The following is a 22,831-nucleotide window of genomic DNA, read 5'->3' on the forward strand; positions in this document are numbered from 1 at the left end:
CGTGATATAACTGGAATACTGTTAAAAGCGGCGTTAAATACAACTCACTCCATTAGGTTATTCTATGTTACTCATTTCCATTTTATACAGGAAAATGAAGAACGAGGTTCTAAATGTCAACCCTACTATTTTTCAGGGCATTATCATTTACAGAAGCCCTCGGTCTTTTTTGGTGACATTGCCGCAATAGTGTTTTTAACTCTGAATAATTGTACAAATGTGCTCAATAGTCATCTCCAGTGTGTGTCTTCCATTAGCGAGTGTGGCCTTCGTCAGGCATTACAGAACGTCACAACACTTACAACGTTTCAGTTGTATTTATATCATATAAAAACATGTTGTGGAAGTTAATAAACTTGAAAATTGATTTTTGTTTTGTTTTTGCTTTGTCTCACAGGCGAATATCAGTGAAGACACGGGCGAGATGACAGCAACATAGATTGACGAGAGCATACTCCATTAATAACCGAATCGTATGTCAAATGGCAATAAAAGCAGCCAAATGTCAGCGACCCACTTACGCCATGATAACAATGAAGTAACAATGACCAGTCTCCATGCTTTACTTTCGTGTGCTTCATACTAGTCATACTTTCCACACAACTAATACATGGCGAGATAAGGGAAACAGCAGGGGGTTAAATGTCGCGTTCACGATTTTTGCACTAGACCACGGTGGCGACCAGGTAATAAATAGATCGCAATATCAGATCTTGTATCCAAGTGTGATTGAGATCTTGGTACTATTTAACATATGTTAAAATAGGAAAAAGCGCGGTTTGTTTGTTATTTCGCCGGATACAAACTTTCGTGTTCACTCCAAGATAATTGTATACATTATATTTTATACTTCCATGACAAGCTTAACGTACACAACTCGCATGACGACATATTCAGATTTTTTTTTTTTCTTATGATATATTCTTATTTAGTGTTTACACAGTTACACTGCATATTTCGACCATCAACACACATTAGCGTGGTTTCCGGGCGTCACACATAACCACTTACTTTATATATTTGTTTTGTTGGAAAGGTGCCAGCGACAGAATTGCCTGTCAGCTGTGATGTTATCACCTGATTTAAACCACCATTATTATCACCGTTATCAGTAAAGGGACAATTCGACAATTTCTATAGACATAACTTATCACTTGAGGGAGCGCGCGTATAACTTTTTTTTATAGAAATACAGCAGTTTATACATGGGCGTCGTCAGTTTTGTACTGTGTAGCTTTGCATGGAGTGTGATCCCTGCATCACATGAATCGCGATGGGCGGTACAGTGTAACCCAAGACTTCGTGTTGTTTTCAAGAATAATATAGATTAATGACATTAAGGCGGGTCACATGTAATGACATTAAAACATAGGATATTTGGCTCGGTTGTTGTTGGTTATTTTGTTGTTTAACGCCGCACTCAGCAATATTCCAGCTATATGACGACGGTCTGTAAATAATCGAGTCTGGACAAGACAATCCAGTGATTGATATTATGAGCATCGATCCATACAATTGGGATCGATGACATGCATCAACCAAGTCAGTGAGCCTGACCACCCGATCCCGTTAGTCGCCTCTTACGACAAGCATAGTCGCCTCTTTCGGCAAGCATGGGTTGCTGAAGGCCTATTCTACCCCGGTTCTTCACGGGTCTATTTTGCTCCGATCAAGAGCGAGGGAAAAACGTGAATTCTGACAAGCATTTTATGGCAAGCATGGGTTGCTGAAGAGATATTCTACCCCGTATCTTCACGGGGCTACTGAAGTAGTAGAAGTCTGCTAGACTTTGAACAGTATCGAGAAGCGAACAGAGCCCTGTAATATGTAGATTGTCGAAATTATGTCGACATTCACACTGAGCATTATAAGGTTGTCTTTGTGATATTTTGAGAAGCTGTCTTCAGATTCCAAAACTGGCTCCGATAGGAGATATCGATTGGGTGAGATCAAGCGATGTCTACATTGTAGATATGACATCATTAATGGCTCTGCTACTGAAGCTGTTAGCAGTACTTTTTACACTGAAGACACTGCTTGTTACTGTCTACAAACTGAAAAAGTTGGAAGAATGATGTTGGACGATGAATAAAATCTCACCCCCGTGTCTTTTGATATATAAAGTATCAACACTCGTTGATAAAAGTGGAGCCTCGGCAAGCCTCGGAGTTTTTTTCACTTTTATCAACTCGTGTTTATATATTTGATATCAAAAGATACTCGAGTGAGATTCTCTATTCATGAATTTATGTTTTGTATGTTATTATTACTATGGGGCGTTAGTAATTATTGGAATATGAATACCACAAACCTCCCACAATTACGCCCTCCATTTCGTTTTATCAAATAACAATACATTGTGTATTAAACGTACTTACATAGACAGCAGCTGTATTCATAATTGTTCCACGACTACCACTACTACTACTGCTACTACTACCGCCACCACTACTTCTCCTACTTCTACAACTACTAATATTAATGCTACAAATTCACTTATTGTCTTAGTCTCTGTAGTAGAATTCTACCCCATCCATGTGTTTCATTAAGATAAAGTTTTACCTGGCTAATGAAAACATATGTCTCACCTGGCCGAGGAGAATATGCACTCATTCATTGTTGAATCGTACACGTTTTTTACAATTTTTCATACAACCGACTTAAACAGTGCACATTGTAACATCAGACTCAGACAGGGTCGTCGGGTAGCCTAGTGGTTAAAGCGTTCGCTTGTCATGCCGAAGACCCGGGTTCGACTCCAGACATGGGTACAATGTGTGAAGCCCATTTCTGGTGTCCCCCGCCGTGATATTGCTGGAATATTGCTAAAATCACTCAATCACTCAATCACGCACCTCGAAACCATTGTATCCTTTTTGTATTTGCACAGCGCGTCAGTGATCGCTTGAGGTTAAACTTTCTTTGCCGGGCCACCATGCTCCAGTAATCGCCGGGGCGGTCGGGTAGCCTAGTGGTTAAAGCGTTCGCTCGTCACGCGGAAGACCCGGGTTCGAATCCCGACATGGGTACAATGTGTGAAGCCCATTTCTGGTGTCCCCCGCCGTGATATTGCTGGGATATTGCTTAAAGCTCCAGTTATCGCCAGTACACGGATTGGAGGAACTCTCTGAATCTCATCTCTTGTCTGTAATTGTCTCGTGCAAATCTAACCCATAAACACCAGACTTGGCTGTCAGAGAATGTAGAGAGTCATTTAGAGTGATGTACCGGTCCACGTAGCTCGTCCCATGCCCATAAAATAGACATAAAGTAACATCAATAAACATGGCGGACATCCTGAATACCGATCATAAACATACCCATGATGGTAGATACACTAATGAGAGGGAGCGAGTATGGTTTTACGCCACCATTAACATTATTCCAACTATTCCTCGCCGTGTGACACCAGAAAAAGGCTCGCGCATTGTGCCCATGTGGGAATCGCACCAGGGCCCCACAGCCCCAATGATAAGCACTTAATAGCCACGGTAAAACCCATCTTCAGTAATAGTGAGTAAGTGAGTGAGTATGGTTTTACGCCGCTTTTAGCAATATCACGGCGGGGGACACCAGAAATGGGCTTCACACATTGTACCCATGTCGAGAATCGAACCCAGGTCTTCGGCGTGACGAGCGAACGCTTTAACCACTAGGCTACCCGTCCGCCCCCCATCTTAAGTAATAAGAATTGATAGATATATATAAAAATACGCTACATTGAAAATGATATTTCTTTAATTAATTCGGTGGTATATTTCACATTATTAATTTCAAATCGTTATTCATTAATCATAATCATTCTCTGACAGAACATCTAATAAAAAAAAATTCAATATTAGTGTTAGAAACATTCGTGGATGATACACCACGACCAGTTTGAATCTGAGCGTATAATGGATTAAATAGGTGTGGTGCACACTGACAGCCCGCATCCTGCACATCTCCACATCACGTAGGGATAGGCAAATAGCATCCCACTGTGATTGTAACCAATTACATCGTAGCAGGACACGATGGAGACAAGGACCTGAGCATTAGGTAAACACTTGTACATTCTGATGGGACGATGAGAGGAAATATATTGATAAGAGTGAGTGAGTGATTTGTGTTTAACGTCAATTTTAGCTATATTCCAGCAATATCACGGCGGGGGACACCAGAATTGAGTTCCACACTGTACCCATGTTGGGTAATAATAATAATAATAATGATGATGATGATGATGATAATCATAATAATAATAATAATAATAATAAGAGGGAGGATCAGTTTACTTGGAGGAGGAGTTATTGACCATCTCGTGGAAGGTCAGGCCTATACGTACTTAGGGATGCAGATTAGGGACAAACTCCAGAATGCCCATATCAAGGAAAAACTTCGGGCAGAGTACAAATATAGACTTAAGAAAATCTGGAGTTCAGAGCTGAACGCTCGCAATTAAGTCAAAGCCAAAAATACGTATGCTGTGCCCGTCCTTTCATATTCTTTTGGTGTTGTTGATTGGACGAAACAAGAAATTCAGGGTATTGACACCCTCAAACGAAGAATCATGTCAGACAATAGATCCCACCACCCTCGCTCTTCCCTCAATCGCTTATATTTACCAATTATGATGGGAGGACGTAGTTTGATTAACGTTGGGGCTTTTCACGATAGAATTGTTTTGTGCACTTTTGCACACATTTATTTGTCTGATGATCCTCTTGTGAAGCATGTCAGGACTCATGATGAAAACAAGGCATTCCACAGTCTTCTAAACGAGCTAAGGATGGGGGACATAATCTCAATGTCGGTGTTGATTTTGTTAATGGTTCTGTACTGCTGGACGGTACAGAAATGAGTGTCAACCTAGCGAAGTGCCATATCAAATCGACCCAGACTAAGTTTTTCAAGGAGAGGCTTTCTAAACGACCACTGCATCGAGTGTATGTGCAGTGTGTTGAGAAGATCAGCAATCCTGCAGAGTCCTTCGCTTGGATGAAGTCGTCTGGCCTGAAAAGTGAAACAGAAGGCTTTCTGTTTGCTGCTCAGGACCAGTCACTTCCAATACAGGAATACAGGCCTTCTATCAATCTGGGTAATGCAGAAGGCTGCAGTGTTGGGGAGTCTTTACATTCTCCGAAAAGTTCCAGGTGGGTTTGACTAGGCAGCGCTTCCTGGGAAAAGTCCCATTCGCTGTCTGGGCTGCGTGTAGAGGGGCAAGGGCCCTTAGCTGATGATGAGCCTAACCAGCCTGACTATGCCAGGATCACCCAGACCCTCTTTGCTGCATTTTTAATTTAATGTGTAAATCATTATAATCATAATCATAATATTATCATCATCATCATAAGCATCATAAGCATATTCATCATCATAATAATTATAATAATAATAGATAATAATAATAATTATAATTCATAATAATAATAATCCCTTATTAATAATAAGGGAATGGACTGACTATGAAGATGCCCTGCTTTTATTTCTCTTAGAAACCAACTGGCAAAAATGAAGGTTTATTCGAATATGTAAAACTCTGCACTCATATATCTATATAGCCCGGAGGCCTTAAATGACACACATTGACCATTAAATGGCCTTCACATTGACTTTGACTGAAAGGCGTTATGCGTAGTCACTGCCGTCTTTACTGTGCATAATTGTGTATAACGGACTCAGTCATTCTGACGTTAGGGGCCGACCATTTGACATGCCCGTAGCACCCGCCACTCTCAAAATTTGCATTAAAAAAGAGTGTGTTGGTTGCCGCACAGCATAGCTCTGCCATGTGACAACGGCATGTGCACAAACCAGGCAATCAAGTGATGGACCAGATAGTGATATATGTTTGCATAATACCGACATTTGCGTATTTAATTTGTCTAGTGATAAGATTGGACATGTCATAGCTCGCGGTGATACCAATTAAGGAGAACAAGATTTAAGTGCTTACAAATCTCAATGTTACAACGTACAAGGAAATAAACACATGTGGGTTCCACGTCACTTAAAAATGACTCATGTTTTATAGAAATACGCAGCATCAACACAGCTTGAAAACTCACAAAAGCTATTCTGTTGAAATCCTATTAAATCAAACAAGAAACGCAGCCAGTTGAATATTTTATATTTTTATAAAGAAGAAAATACATGACTCAGACTCGAATGATGCGTGTGGTGTGTGACCAGAGTACGTCTACATGTGTTGCCGTATAAATCAATATTGATTCAAGTAGTGTGTATCGACTACATTCAGTAGAGCAATAAGCCCGCACAGCTCCGTATGTGGGTCTTTACCTACAGTGATGATCCAAACCTAAGCCTTGCCATCTACTTAACATAGTTCTGACACGACCACGACGACAGCTAGTACATGACATTGTATCAGCAATCTACAGCTGATCTCATTGATGACAAAGGACCGACCGGTTTCGCCAGATGACTCATCGGCCTGCCTTTAATGTTTGAGAGAAGGCAAGTAGGCCACAGCCAGCGCTGAGTGCGGCATCCAGCGTACGCTCCCTTTCGACCCGTTCTGCTTACAACGCCTGGTTGGCCATGTGAGGACGCGTTTTCTAACTACTCGAAGCGAGGACTGATTTCTGACGACTCGTAGCATTCAGGTTGAGGGATAGCCCAGCGATATAAATAGGCCAATGCTTCGCCAATGAACGAGGCTGACGGAGCAACGGAGTGTACATGACGTGTTGGATATTTGTCCTCATTTTTTGTTTGGTCTCCTGTGATATATACTAGGCTGACGCGGATGTTAAAGGTTATATCATAGCAGAGAGATCAAGACGTTGTTTTCAGCTTGTGGCTTTCTATATGGGACTGGTGCGAGACCCTCTCTGGACTGTTCGTCAACTCAACATGTATCCGGATCGAATTGGGGATTATAAGATCCTTTCGACCCTCGGAACGGGCACTTTCGGAGATGTGTACAGAGTGGAGAAAGGGGGATACGAATATGCCATGAAGGATATTGTGATTGGTGCCAAAGTTGATAATTTGATTCTTCAAATGGAGGTAGATTCTCACAAATCGATACCAAAGCATGATAATATTGTTGAGTTTATTGATTCTTTCAAATCAAAGTATAACTGGTACATTGTTCTAGAATACTGCGCACTTGGGACACTTGAGGACTATGTCATAGCCCATCGTCCAGACAAAGACTTCGCGACGTCGTTCATGTTGGACATGGCTCGAGGTCTTCACCATCTGCACAGCAACAACATCGTTCACAGGGATATTAAACCTGAGAATATCTTGATGGTAAAAGGACCATATGGAATTCCAAGATGTAAGATTTCGGACTTTGGTGTGGCAAGGTTTGGAACAGTTGAATCTGATCCCGGACTCAACAATGGGGCCGTTCAGGAGGAGCGCTATTTCCAGTCACTGTGCGGAACACCGTATTTCCTAGCGCCGGAGGTGAAAAATAGACAGTACACAAGATCCTGCGATGTTTTCTCACTCGGAATAGTGTTTTATTTGCTGTTTTCAAAGGATTCGTCTTCTGGCAAACGTTTGACTCCATGGGCAAAAGGGGGAACGCCCTTCTACAGGGCGACAGACACTCAAATCAAAGACCAGCTGAAGGTTCACGTACACGATGTAACCATATACACACTGATTGAATCTATGTTACTGATAGATTTCCACAATCGCGTGACAGCGAAAGCTCTTGTGGGCCACCTCATGGCTCTAGAGGTTCCAGATGATGAGGTGTTTATTGCTGCATGGGTTCTTGTTGCCGTTTTGGCCATGCTGGCAATATTCCCGTTCCCACTGTTCGTGTTGACTGTGGTCGTTCTGTTGCTTGCTTGCTGGGAGTTTCTACCGAGAAGTACCTTCAGATAGGTATCTCCGTTCTCGGGAGGATAATCAGTGTTTCAAATGGATATAAATTGTGCTTACTGCGTTGCATTATACCAGTGACAGCATTGATGCAAGTACTTTGAATCACCTCGGATGTATAATGAATGTTCAAAACGTGCTTATAGGTTGGTCTGCACATACGGTGCTCGTGGGTTTCACCAAAGTGGAAATCGTCTTGCATAACTTCAGGCTTCCTTCGCTCATCAACCTGACACGCCGTGATATGACGAGACACTGTCTAAAGCGGCGTGAAACCAAATTCACTCAGTCACAAATCAATCCGTGGGATAAACCAAAAGAACTGTGTGTATTGGTATGAGATCTTCCTCAAAAATGAATATATATATATATGATGTATGGATATCTATGAATCGGTGGCGACAAATATATGGTTTATGAACGTGCTTTTGCATACCATTATATTATAAACATTACATTTGATATTGACTATTACAAATGCTTCACTATATACATTGAAACGAAATGGCAATGAATACGTAAATGTTTATCAAGTATTACATCATGACCATGTTATATTGTATTATTCAGAATATTATATGCGACACGTGAGACATCTATGACTCACGAAATATGGCCAAATTAAAATGTTGATATGATCATTTCTATGTTATGAAAGGTTTGTGAACATTTATCGTGTATAATGAACGTCTGATACCAGATACCATTCTTATCGACATCTACATCCAACATACATGAAAGGCAGGGCAATGAAAGGGACGGGCACACCTGAACAGATTCTCCTTCGTCATTATGGCACTATCTACTGTAAGGCAATATCCCCAATATGAAGAGGCGTGTAAGCATAGCGTGACAAATGGTTCTTATGGAATGCAGACAGCGTTTCATTACATTAGACCTAGTATACACGCTATGTATTGCAGCGCTCTAAATCGTCAATCAATGTACACGACGTTGCCTTGCCAAGGAGCCATGTCATTCTCGAAATTGTCAGCACGCCTAGATATGAGAAGGGATGTTGGAATGAATAATGGGTGTATTTGGTATTGTGAAATAGACTGTCCTTTATGTGTCATGAAATATAGGTGAGCCATGTTTTATAATGATATAGGATGTATGGTCGGTGTATGAGCGCTCGGCTTGACGTCCGCTCATACAATGCCTTTGCGGAGTTTAAGTTTGCGGAGGAAGTTTAACGTATCATAGAGATTAAACCTATGAAATACGTTTAACAGTTATGTTATACAAACCAAACATCATGTAAAGTCTATCTGAAAATAGAAAATATTTTTTTTAATTTTGGCAATACAAAAAACGACATATTATCAGTACTAAAAAAACAATAGCTATGCGTACCCCCCTCCCCCAAAGTCATCAAAACATCAACTACATAGTCAATTTACATATATTAACTTTGCGTCGTAGCATATATACCGATTAATTATTTTTTAATTTTGTTTTATCACATTTCATTACTTAAAAAGTTTGGACTGACAATAACACAAAGCATTGATGCACGAAGGGCAACCATCATCAATATTTATAAGCCGAAATCAAGATTATCGAAGTCCTTAAATATGACTCCGGTCCAGACTTGATTATTTTACAGACCGCCGTCATATAGCTGGAATATTGCTGAGTGCGGCGTAAAACAACAAACCAACCAACCAACCACACCTAAATGTTAGTAGTCATCTCGAGGCAAAATTGTAGATGAAACATTCTAAATTTGGACACAAGTTCCACTTGTGTGTTGTCTCTTTTGGCAATAGTAGTTAATGACCTCGACACGGTGACGATGCTGTTTGAACAGCTGGGCACATATACTGTTCTATTAACAGTAAATCAACTGCCGAATGTTTGGCAGTAGTTAACACTACGAATTAGCATCCCTGATTATTATTCCAACTGCTATATATGTCTTTAATGTCTGCACACCTGTCGATTGTCGATCACATATCCTATCTATATTCATTTCCAATATCTTTTTCTTATTAGTGGTATATCTCAGAAAAACACCTTCTGAAAAGTGGGGTGTGGGGAACGTCCTTCTTTAAGCGGGGAATTGTCCATGTCTGAATCCCATTGTCTCCTGTCAATCAACAATATTTCCCGTTATCATGACGTCTTTATGCGTATAATCATCATCGCTATTGTGACGTCATGAGTGAATTGTTCTAAAACTCATGTCTATACCTATGTCATGTGCGCAAGCATTTAAATTCATTTCAATTTCAAATATTTATATACATTGATGTATGATAAACATGATATGTCTACAAATTCTGCATATTCAATATATACAAGTTAACAGGTATTTAATATCTCAGTGAGAGGCAGTATCATAGGAACAGACTGCCATGTCTACCACCTACCTCAACTGCATATTTCTCAAAATAGGAATCAATTTCTGTACATTCTAAACTTTAACCCTACACTGTATACCTTGTGGTATTTCAACTAAATTTGGGTCTGTCCTCAACGTGTGATGATTTGTCTAGAAGCCGATCGAAGAAGGCTTGGATAAGAAAGGTTGGTTGGTTGGTTGATTGGTTGATTAACGCCGCACTCAGCAATATTCCAGCTATTTCACGGCGGTCTGTAAATAATGAAGTCTGGACCAGAAAATCCAGTGATTGACATCATGAGCATCGATCCACGCAATTGGGATCGATGACATGCATCAACCAAGTCAGCGAGCCTGACCACACGATCCAGTTAGTCGCCTCTTACGACAAGCATAGTCGCCTTTTACGGCAAGCATGGGTTGCTGAAGACCTATTCTACCCAGGATCTTCACGGGTCTGGATAGGAAAGGAGCAATGTTGATGCATATATTCACATATGGTGATTTCACTGTGAATGTTAATTTGATCTCGGTTATCCGCCGAACAGATTCCGCTGGGTTCAAAAGGCAAAAGAGCGACAAACTCCAGCATTCGCTAACTACGTCAGGGCATTCAGGTGTGACAGACGTTCTCCTGTGATAATGTTTTGTCGTTGTGGAGGATAAGGAAGAACATCAAAGTGAGGTGGATGAAACCATGAGTCATGCTGAACGCACGACGTAACGTGTAACACTCCATACACCGTTGTCAGCAAGCGAGGCGTACTTTTATGGTGAATTTATGACCCGCGTCCTGGGTTTAGTCTCGTGTCATGGTAACTGACATTTGCATTCAGCATGAATCCATATTCCCACAGAGATGTGGATCATCTTCATGTGATGGTGACGGCTGGGAACAAGGACGTTCAAGGTCAGACTAATGTGGTGCACACGTACAGGTACACACAAACACATTTACACACACACACACACACACACACACACACACACACACACTTACACACACACACACACACACACACACACACACACACACACACACACACACACACACACACACACACACACACACTTACACACACATATTTACACACACATAAACACACACATATTTACACACACACACACGCACGTGAACAAAATTTGGCTACATTTACATACATATAGGTATAAACTTAGAGAGAGAGAGTAGGGGGGTGAGATTGAACACAGTTTTAATTGGCTAGCGCTTTCAACCCGTAACGAGCGCTTTTGGCGCGTATTTATGAATGAAATGTTGCTCTTTTTGAAATAAAGTAGGTTCATGATCAAAATTTAGCTATTAAAGCGGGAAAACTAAAAAGTTGTCGCTTCCACAGGTATCTAAATGTGGAATCGTGCGGTTGTGTGGCTGCTTTGTGAACGGTGAAGATTCATTCTTCTTTTTAATTTAAGTTCTGTCTTTCCTACATACTTTTCATTGCATCCACTACAAACAATCAAGTAAATAACATTTCTAGTATCACAAGTCATATTTTGTTTTACAGTAAATTTAGTGTCCTTTGTAATTTGTCTGAACAGCCTTCAATTATATTGCTGCAAGTTAGGCAACGTTTGTCACCGCACTTAGAAACCTGTGGAGTGATGACAACAGAATCAAATTTAGAACTTGTCAAAATCTTTCTTTGATTTGGGGGTTGTCTTTGGCTGTTAATAATTTTGTATTTGCTCAATATCTTTAATACTTTGATTCAAAATAGGCAGGTGCCGTTGAACCATGGACAATGTTTTTTTTTCATGCTTAGGGTTGAAGGTAGATACTAGAGTTAAATTATTCCCAACATCGTTTTCTTTAGACTTTTCTCTCAGTTTTGGTGGCTCAATACTAAGTGCCTTCTGTATGCTATCTTCAGTTAGCTTTGCGGGATAACTTTATGTAATAGGAAGCTCTTAAGTACAGCAAGGCGGATAGTTTTAACACAAACACACAAACATTCAAAAGTACCAGATAAAAGTTACAAATTTGTTACATAATTCACAGTATTTCAAAGTCACATAATTCAAAGTTCAAAGTTCAATGTTTCTTGTGCAGTCTGATATTCCAACCAACTCATTGCAGAAATTGCACAACAGATTAAATGTTTTGAAGATGAACAAACTTTCCCTTCACCATCTTCACAGGTCCACCAGAATCTAGTGCTAGGACAGTGGCGACGGTGGCATTTCCGTTCTGCACACTACACGGTAGGGTGGTGCTTGCCAACACGGTTGAACAAATTGTTTTTTCGCCCTTCACCCTTCAAGTTTTTTAGGCTCTTCGAAATATATATTATGATGATGATGATTATCATGATAATGATGTACACAGAGTTAAAAAAAAATGCAGCAAAGAGGGTTTGGGTGGTCCTGGCACAGTCAGGCTGGTTAGTCTCATCATCAGCTCCAATGCCTTCTCCCAGGAAGCACTGCCTAGTCAAACCCACTCAGAACTTTTCGGAGAATTTGAAGACTCCCCAACACTGCAGCCTTCTGCATTACCCACATTAACAGAAGGGCTGTATTCCTGGCAGCAAACCCGGGGACTCTCCCAATGTCAGTCAACAGATTAGGAGGTACCAAACCTAAGGCACCGAGAACAATGGGGAGTCGGACAACTTGGTACTTTGGATGCAAGCCTGACATTTCAAAAGCGAAGTTCGCAAATGTTTTTCCTGAATCTTGTCAATCACATTAGTGTGAAAAGGGACAGAAAATTCAATGTTTTTATTTATCAAAAAGGTTTGCAAGCTGGATAGGTCTGAGGATGTACACGGACCTATTCAAAAGAATTTTAAAATTATCATATTCCATGACGCCCTCTTTATATTCTGGGTCTTACTATGGATGGAACTCTGTGTCAAAACCACAAGTATAGGAAGAGATACTGTGTTTGTGTTTGTGCCAAAGCTGGGCCGTGTCATGTGATCCCAAGATTATACATGTTGATGCTTGCTACATCACATAATACATGTCGTATTCAAATAGAATTTAATTGTTTGACATATAAACACACATTTCCTTACATAACCGATTATAAACTTATAGTAGCATAATGAAAGGCATAAATATGAGCTTACAATCAGAACTTGAGGACCGCTACCTCTCTCACGGAGTTCAACAGTCCATAACACACTACACAATGTATTTCCATAGCGTTAATACACCGATTTACTAAAGACGTTCACTAAGCCGCCGTGCCCATGCATTTAACAGCTGATCGTTGTCATAACCATTGATCGTATTCACGTCAACGTCAGTAAGTAAGTAGGGGTTAAGTATAGACATATGAACTAAAAAGAACATGTTTGAGCTCTCAGCGACGTATTGAAACACGCCGGGAATTTGCCGTCGGTTTTAGCGAACAAGCACTGTGATGGTTTAGAATGACATTTACGGTTATTACAGCTGATTGGGTTTACTGTGAAAAGGTCATACCAGCACTCCCACGTTCAGAGATGTGTGTGCGTGTGTGTCTCGACAGCTTGGTCTCGACGTTGAAGTTGCAGTGGCTGATTGAATACAGCCTTTTTATGTTGTTATTTACATTCGTGCTTGATTTTAAGCCGGTATTGCGTATGTAATGCCGAACACCGGAACTCACACCCCCTCGACCCGTGAACATCCGGGGTAGAATAGGTCTTCAGGGACCCATCCTTGTCGTAAGAGGCGACTAGGGGTCGGGTGGTCAGGTTCGCTGACTTGGTTGATGCACGTCATCGTATCCCAATTGGATCGATGCTCATGATGTCAATCACTGGATTGTCTTGTCCAGACCCGATTATTTTCAGACCGCCGTCATATAGCTGGAATACTGCTGAGTGCGGCATTAAACAACATGATAACAAACAAACAAACAAACACACCTCTACTCTATCTAGGAAGAAGAGGTCCTTGATTGTCAAAAGAGTTAACTGAAGAGGACCGGATGATCAGGCTCTGTCAATAATTGTTTGGCACGTTCTCGGAGATTGTGGGTCGCTGCCAGACAATCTGGAAAGGTATATACACTCACTCACTCACTCTAACTGAAATGTTGGTAAGCTAGAGCTTCTTTCAAACTATCGCCGCAAGTATATGCAGGATTACTTATGGCCTGAAGCAATAATCACTGTCACTCACTCTTTCGATCTAACGACGTCAACAAACCACTATGAAAGAACACATTGGTTGCATTCAAAGGGGTCAATACTGTGGGGTCCGCCTCTGTCACAAGGGAACATGAACATGTGTCGAGCTATACGAAGTTCGAAACAAGGATAACGTTGATATTCGACCGTTTAATGGGACTGGATATACGGTTTTGCACGGTTTTGTGAGAAAAAGCGATAATTTGGCTTATTAGCCAGATATTCAAGACAAAGCAGGTTCATAGGTTTATATATTCACGTAAAGAAAGTTTATTACCTTTTGGACACATTAACGACATTATTCTATCTGTGTACAGTTGCCATGTTTGTGCCTTTGACCGGAAACGTATCATCATACAATAATGTATGCAAAACTTATCAACGTATTTTCGGAACAATATATATTTTATCACTATAAAAATAAATACTTATATTTCAAAATGATAAGACGTTGAGGTGGGATTCGAAGCTCACGTGTTTCCAGCAAATATTGGTGTCACGATATCATTCATAAACACAATTAATATCTTACTGACGATGTTACTGACAGGGGCCGATGTGCACGTGTGCGTGTCTATGGGCTTCCGTGAATGATAAGCCAAGTCGCGAACACTCCTCGAAACTATATAGACATTAACAAATCAGGGTCGGAGTGCAGTGTGTGATCTCCAAGTGGTTTTTCATGTTATCAAAGGCCAAACTCTCTCTCTTACAAGTTGCACTTTGTTGATTGATGGCGCGTTGGAATTTCGTTGAACTAATTTACCTGTGTATGTTCTTGGTATACTCAAACACAAAAATAACTGACAGGTACACGTGATCATGTTCTCGTGAAGCATCACGAAAGAATTCTTTTACTTTGAAGATTTAAACTGCACTCGTGTTTCACAGAACTGCGGATGATCACCCATGTTAATACAGTAAACTACTGTTATAACGAACACGCTTATAACGAACTGACGGATATAACGAACTTACGTTTTTGGTCCCGACTGTTTGCTGTAGTTATTATGTTTATATGCTTATAATGAACTACGGTTATAACGAACTAAAATTAGTAGTCCTTTTGAGTTCGTTATAACCGTAGTTTACTACATTTAAAAACAAAAAAATTCACTTTCAAATACTGCTTTGGAATTTTTGTGTTTTTAAATATGTCATGGGAAATGTCTAATTAACTTATCATAAATGTCGTATAGTGGTTTATAAAGGAAACGTTTGACTCGACTACGCCATTAAACAGCATCAAGCTACCTGACATTTGGTTTGACAGACAGGCAGTTTTATTCAGTAAAAGGCCTCCAGTCTAAAATACGTACAAAATCATGATCATGCGTGCGCATTTTATACCAGATTTAACTGGGCGTTTTTTTTACATGTTTTACATATTTACATGATATAAAAAAAGTGGGTTTTTTACATACACATATGTATTATAGATTCTATAAAGCAATGTCGTCAATATCCTTAATGCTGTTATTGATATATTTTAGATATGGATAAATTTGTATGATAACAGCTGTTTTGTTGAAAAGTTCTCAATCAGTATATACTCGTCTGTTTTCAGTTATCGCTAACCTGATTTAAAGTCTCTGAAATGTTCAATTCTCCACGTTGAACTGCAACAGAATATACGCCTCATCTAGTGTCAATATATCAGATGAGACATAGATGCAGGAAATCTGAGGTATAACATAATGGTGTGTAAACGTTCCTTGCCAACTTCCAAAATCTATTGATAAAGAGCAAATATTTAGACTTGACTGTATAAACGTTGAGATGTCCAGGTATTGAAATTCACATGCACTCAGCCCCTCTGTGTTTGAAAGACGCATGGCGCCTCGTGATACTGAAGGGACTATCGTCAACATCATCTATTCAAACCCGGCCTACTCTTTGTGCAATATATGAACTCAGGTCGGTTAAACCAAGAGGGGCGGTGAGGTAGCCTAGTGGTAAAAGCGTTAGCTTGTCACACCGAAGGTCTGGGTTCGATTCTCCACATGTGTAGTGTACTACGTGTGAAGACGATTTCCGGTGTCCCCCGCCGTGAAATTGCCGAAAATATATAATCATAAGTATTGCAAAATGCACCGGAACACCCAACACTCTCTCACTAAAGCCAAGACGAGATCCGGGGTAGAAAAGGTCTTCAGCAACCCATGCTTGTCGTACAAGGCGACTATACTTGTCGTAAGAGGCGACTAACGGGATTGGGTGGTCAGACTCGCTGACTTGGATGATGCATGTCACCGTATCCCAATTGCGTGGATCGATGCTCATGATGTCAATCACTGGATTGTCTGGTCCAGACTTGATTATTTACAGGCCGCCGTCATAAAGCTGGAATATTGCTGAGTGTGGCGTTGAACAACAAACAAACGAATAAACCAAGACGTCCATTTTGAACTAAACTGTCGGGTAAAAGAAAGTGTACACACCTGTTTGATTGTGGCTAAACATGAAACAAACGTTTATAAGAAAATAATTTGTCGAACCAATTTTCAAGTGTATGCATTCTTTTACCCTGCAGTTTACATTTAAAAGTAATAATAATCAAGGTACTTGAAATATTGTTAAAACGTCCTCGTGATCATCGAGTTATCCATAGTTCGAAATGAACTGAATGCCGAGGAAAGACCATAGTGTTATATGGATGATAGCGTCACGTCTTTACCGATATATCGAGTGTTACAAGTTCGACTTAACAATGTTTCACTGCTGTGATCGTGGGTATAAACTATGGTTATGTTTCATAAAACAAACTATTTACAGTCACACACATCTCAGATTTCCATGCTGACATCTGAGTAAATACTCAGGTACGTGATTTTAAGTTGCAGAAAATCTGCACTACGGAACGCAGCTTTTAAGACCCGTAACAGAGAGTCTATTGTTCCGTAACAGAGAGAGTCTATTGTTCCGCAACAGAGTCTATTGTTCCGTAACAGGGAGAGTCTATTGTTCCGTAACAGGGAGAGTCTATTGTTCCGTAACAGAGAGTCTATTGTTCCGTAACAGGGAGAGTCTATTGTTCCGTAACAGAGAGAGTCTATTGTTCCGTAACAGAGAGTCTATTGTTCCGTAACAGGGAGAGTCTATTGTTCCGTAACAGGGAGTTTCTATTGTTCCGTAACAGGGAGAGTCTATTGTTCCGTGCAGGGATGGTATATTGTCTCGTAACAGGGAGAGTCTATTGTTCCGTGCAGGGATTGTATATTGTCTCGTAACAGTGATGGTTTGCGAAGCCACAGGGTGGGTCTATTATCCCGTAACAGGAGGGGGGTATATTCTCAACCTGATTCGAATCCGAAATCCGCCCCGGTGACGATCCTTGGTTTGTCAGCACTAAAGTAGTAAACACCAACAGCCCGAGTCGCCTCCCTCCCACGTCTACCTGACACGCCCTAACTGAAATACTGGTCAAAGCCACGTATAACTATTAATTCACGTTAACCAAACAATAGGTGAGGCAATAACCTTTATTTAATACATACCATCTTTACATACTTCAAAACCAATTAATGAAATAAAAGTTGGAGTGATTCAATCTTGTTTTAGTATTCCCGATCGCTGCCTGTGTCCGTTGTAGGTGAATTTCCGTGTCAGCTGTACAAAGTATTCCCTTTCGTGCAATACGTGGCATGCATAAGGTTTGAGCCTATCAACTATGGGCATAGCACCCTGTGGCATATAGCAGGAATTTGGAAAATGTTCTTGAACGTAACTGGTAATCTTTATGAAGAGTTAAGTATTAATTGAAAAATACCTACATGTATCATGCATCGTGCATCATGCATCATGCGTAATGAAATCTGACACAAATAAAAATCATCAATGGTATTATCATCACCTTAATGACATATTATGTTACAAAGAGAACTTCACTGTGGAAATCTAGCTGGGTCGTTCTCAGAAAGTGTAACATTTTCTACATGGCAAAATGACAAAACTTGTTTGTGTTGAAAATAACCATTTCTTGTTTGTTTCGTGTTTCGCCACCATCAAACAGGTGTGTACACTTTCTTTTACCCGACAGTTAAGTTCAAAATGGACGTCTTGGTTTATTCGTTTGTTTGTTGGTTAACGCCACACTCAGCAATATTCCAGCTATATGACGGCGGTCTGTATAAATTATCGAGTCTGGTCCAGACCATCCAGTGATTGACATCATGAGCATCGATCCACGCAATTGGGATACGATAACATGCATCAACCAAGTCAGCGAGCCCGATCCCGTTAGTCGCCTCTTACGACAAGCACAGTCACCTTTTACGGCAAGCATGGGTTGCTGAAGACCTAATCGACCCCGGATCTTCACGGGTAGGGAAGTCATTTTACATCTTAAACCAAGTACCACTCCCTGTGGAATGGGTGGGCGTGACATATTCACTGTGAAACTATCACTTCTCACTATCACTATACAAGTAACCAAACATGCCAACAATTAGATAAAAATGTCAAAATGGATGGTGTCCATCTTCCCGAGGCAAGAGAGTTAACTGACTTTAAAAGTCCAGTTTCCACCCTTGCCGAACTAGGCTGGAATTACTGGGCTCGATCGTAGCGCCACCAGTGGCTATTACCAGTTATGTCCCCTCTAAGCCTCTCCTATGGACCAATGGGGTTCCAACTCTCGTATCACTTGCGTTTGCTTCACAAAATGGTGGCGCCCGGTCAGGACGATCTGATCGATAAACAAGATCTAGATTTTGATAAAACGAGTCTTACGTCGCGAAATGCATCAATTCACGTGAGCACCTTGATTAAAAACATGAAAAGATTTAGAAAATATCTGCTGACAACGAGTTGGCGGTGCACATGCTTTGCAAATCTTGCAATCGACCGAAATCTGCATGTCAGTTTACGAACCGGATTTCGATTTCGGTGCGCGATTTTGATTGGACTATGCATAGACTCGTTAGTCCAGCCAAGATGTAACTCCATAATACCAGCCTTGTTCGGCAAGGGTGGAAACTGGACTTTTATAGTCAGTTAACTCTCTTGCCTCGGGAAGATGGATGGTGTCAGGAGGGACGAACATCAAGGGAACGTGTGATATGTGACTCACCTTCAAGGCTTGTTTTCTTGAACTTGAAATGAGTTCCCCACTTCAGATCACCAATGGTAGGACAGGAAGTAGAAAGTGGATTTCAGTCCAAAGATGAAGTTGTGGGATGCACTTGGAGTGTCATTGCCTTAATTTTGATCTTAGGAGGGACAATTTCCCCCTCACAATGAAAAGTCTTACATATTTCAAAATATAATTTTTGCATTGCAATAGTAAATGCTTGTCTTATATATAATGTGTAAGGATTTACAACATAATACATAACAATTGTTTCTGCTTAAAATTGGGAGGAACGTGGTTTTTTTATCATTATTTAATATATTGTGTTATAAATAATCAAATGCATGTTTTGTTGTTGCAAAGTTGAAAACAAAAGTTTGATATTTACCTAAACCTTTTTTTTAAAATAAAATTATTTAATCCCCGCTGGTGGCAGACATTTTCTGAGAATAACCCAAATGCCTAACAACAGGTTTTACAAATTCGTGATTTTACGAGAGCTTGACATACTCTGACGAGAGAATGGCATGTCTCGTCCTACTTTAACAAATGATACCGGTGAATGTGAAGCAAATGTATAGCAGAAAACGAGAACCCAGCTGTTTCTAATCTAATCAGACACTATAATCTCAACAACAAAATAAAAGCAGCCGACAACGTCGAGCGTTGATGTTGCTATTTCGGTTTTAGGTGGCACAATGGTCTCGGTCTCTACACTGAGCGCCAGCGCAACATACCTAGGAAACCAGTCTGTCGCAATTTTCTGTGTAGAGTTGCGTCCCTTGACTGTCGTGATGCGCTGACTGTGGGTTCGAATCCCAGACTCGCCCTGATGTTGATCCTAGTTTTATCAGCTGTATGCCCATGCTGTGGACATCACACAAGACGTAAACCAATACAGCCTGGTTCATTTGCCAGTAACGACGATTTAAGCTGAGACGCCCTGTCGTGAAATTAGGGGTAAACGATTTCTCCAATTATCAGTGCATCATGATCGCAACTGCCCAATACCATTGCATCGAAAACAAGTTCGATTGCAAATAACAATCATTTAATTTGATGCAGGGCTACTCTGTCGCCAGAAAAGACAGACGTAACATAAATTCAAAAAACAACATTGTCATGATCTGTATAACTCACTAACAACTTTCCAAACCAGCTGCTGAATTTGTGGCTTGTTATTCTTTATCATCTATGGTATAACATCGAGAAATCAACATCAGGCCCACCAACGAAAACCAGCAGTACAGTACAGTATTGCAATGGTTCAAAACACTGTCGCGATACTGTAACGGTTTTAAGTACCGTTACCGCCCTGCAAAGTTGTGGACCACCAAAGAAAACCAGCTGCGAGCTACCAAACTATGGAATATGTACACACTTTAAATAGGCGTAAAGTTTGCATGTCAAGGATAAAACACACCTACGAGGTTTTGGTTGGAAAAAAAACGGGAGAGAGGGAAAATCCCGAAGGCGTGCTTCATCAAACTTATGAACCGTCTAAATACAAGATATACCAGAAAAAAATAAGAAAACATCGACATACCTCATAGTGAAACAATATAGTTTATCGCGGTATAAAAGAAATTCGCTCAAAGCGTGCAACACAAAAAACATGTGCAGCATGGACTAACTGGAGTCCTGACATGATAGAGTGAACAACCTCTTATCATCTGCCCCGGTAAACAGTTGGTTACAAAACTTAAGAAGATATGTGAGGTAGCATGCAGGTTCGGTTCACGTCATGGAATTTTCATGTTAAGAAAAATTGTGACATTTAACCAATCATCAAACACAATTGCGTTCACATCAAGTTTATGAAATGTTAATTATAAAAACCTAGATGTAACAATTGAAATGTATTCATCAGGCCCCGGGCGTTGTTGATATTTCCCAATCTCATTAAAATCAGATCTTAGGTCTCGCTATCGCTAAACAAGATCTGAGGACATTCCATTACGGGTCACGTCAGAACGACCTTTCATCCGACCAATTAAAGCGTCGCTTACCAGATCATGAAAGTGACAGTCGGAATGTGTTTTCTAATCATGTAACCTCGAAAACGTTAACACGGGGTATTCCGAACGACAGTTGCGGCCCGTACGACTGATTCCGTCAAAATCATCGTCTATCTCTGGCTTCCGTGGGATAAACATTTGAACGGAAGAGATGTTGCACGGTACGTGGGAAGCACTGCCATACAAACCATATATAAGACATGTTCGTTTGTTCAGTTTTCAAAATTTTAATCGAGAACTGTGTCAACATATTTTTCAAGCGTTGTCTGAAATGGAAGTCGCAAGGATGGAACGAGTACTGTAAAGCTCGTGAAAGCTGCTTTCTAAAGGACTGGTGTCGACTTCGTGTTAGTCATTTCAGTGATTGGGAAAGTTCGGGAAAGGTCGTTGTGACACGATCCGTAATGGGATGTCCTCAGATCTTTGTTTAGGGGCAGCGAGAACTTAGATCTGATTTTAATGAGATTGTGATATTTCCTGCCTTGGAAGTTTGCCAAAATGTTGAAGAACCATCTGTTACTGTTGTGTGACGTCATCAGAGGTTTATAACGTATTGATATGAACACCATCCCCATAAAGTTTGGATCGTAATTACATTTGCAGTCGAACCAAACACAGTAAATCACGCAGCGTGTGACCATTTGTTGAGGACTGCTGATTTATTGTGTCAGGTGTCATCGAAATGTGCCGGGTTCTTATCATTACGGGGGGCACCGGAGTCCCAGTCGTCTGAGGCGCTGAGATTCGCTGTGCAGAGTTGCGTCCCGTGGACACGCCAGAAACCTATGATTGTGGGTTCGAATCCCGGTTCGCCCCGATTATGTTTCTAGGTTTGTCAGCACCATACCCGTGCTCGTGACGTCTGAGACCTGCATCACTTCGGGCTTTCCTCCCACATTAAGTTGACACGCCGCGATATAACTGGAATACTGTTAAAAGCGGTGTTAAACCCAACTCACTCACTCTTATCATAACGATACAAACTTTATGGGGATTGCGTTTTTGTTTGTAATTTGTGTGGTTATTTCTATTTAAAGTGTCTCAAAACCGTAACGGTATCGCGATAGTGTTTTGAACTATTGTAATACTGTACAATACTGTACAGCTGTACAAATATCCGCAATAGTCCCCTAATATTTGTTTTAAAGTGAAGTCAAACACACAACTCATTTATCCACTCAGTGTATTGAATATTTGGGACGATGTCTGAGCCTTCCTATACAATGAATACAGCAAGAATGATAGCACTTTTATTTACATGCGATGTGGTTACTAAAGTAGATGTTATTATCTCGCCTCTCGCGTGTTTCAGTAACTCCGAAAAAGGCATCGGAATGACACGATCGGTTTTGAATGGTGGGAGGGTGTGAGGTATTACCGGTATATCGGTAAATTGAGGTTT

General features: G+C 40.6%; 1 protein-coding gene across 1 annotated transcript; it reads left to right on the forward strand.

Annotated features, from left to right (window-relative positions):
- Positions 1-6,157: 6,157 nt before the first annotated feature.
- Positions 6,158-8,489, forward strand: LOC124138251 (serine/threonine-protein kinase 35-like). The gene has a single exon (XM_046504808.2). The coding sequence runs from the start codon at positions 6,814-6,816 to the stop codon at positions 7,849-7,851; it is 1,038 nt and encodes a 345-aa protein (XP_046360764.1). The 5' UTR covers positions 6,158-6,813; the 3' UTR covers positions 7,852-8,489.
- Positions 8,490-22,831: the final 14,342 nt, after the last annotated feature.

The sequence above is a fragment of the Haliotis rufescens genome, unplaced genomic scaffold, assembly GCF_023055435.1.
Source record: "Haliotis rufescens isolate VD_foot unplaced genomic scaffold, xgHalRufe1.0.p SCAF_5, whole genome shotgun sequence".
NCBI classification, from domain to species: Eukaryota; Metazoa; Mollusca; class Gastropoda; order Lepetellida; family Haliotidae; genus Haliotis; species Haliotis rufescens.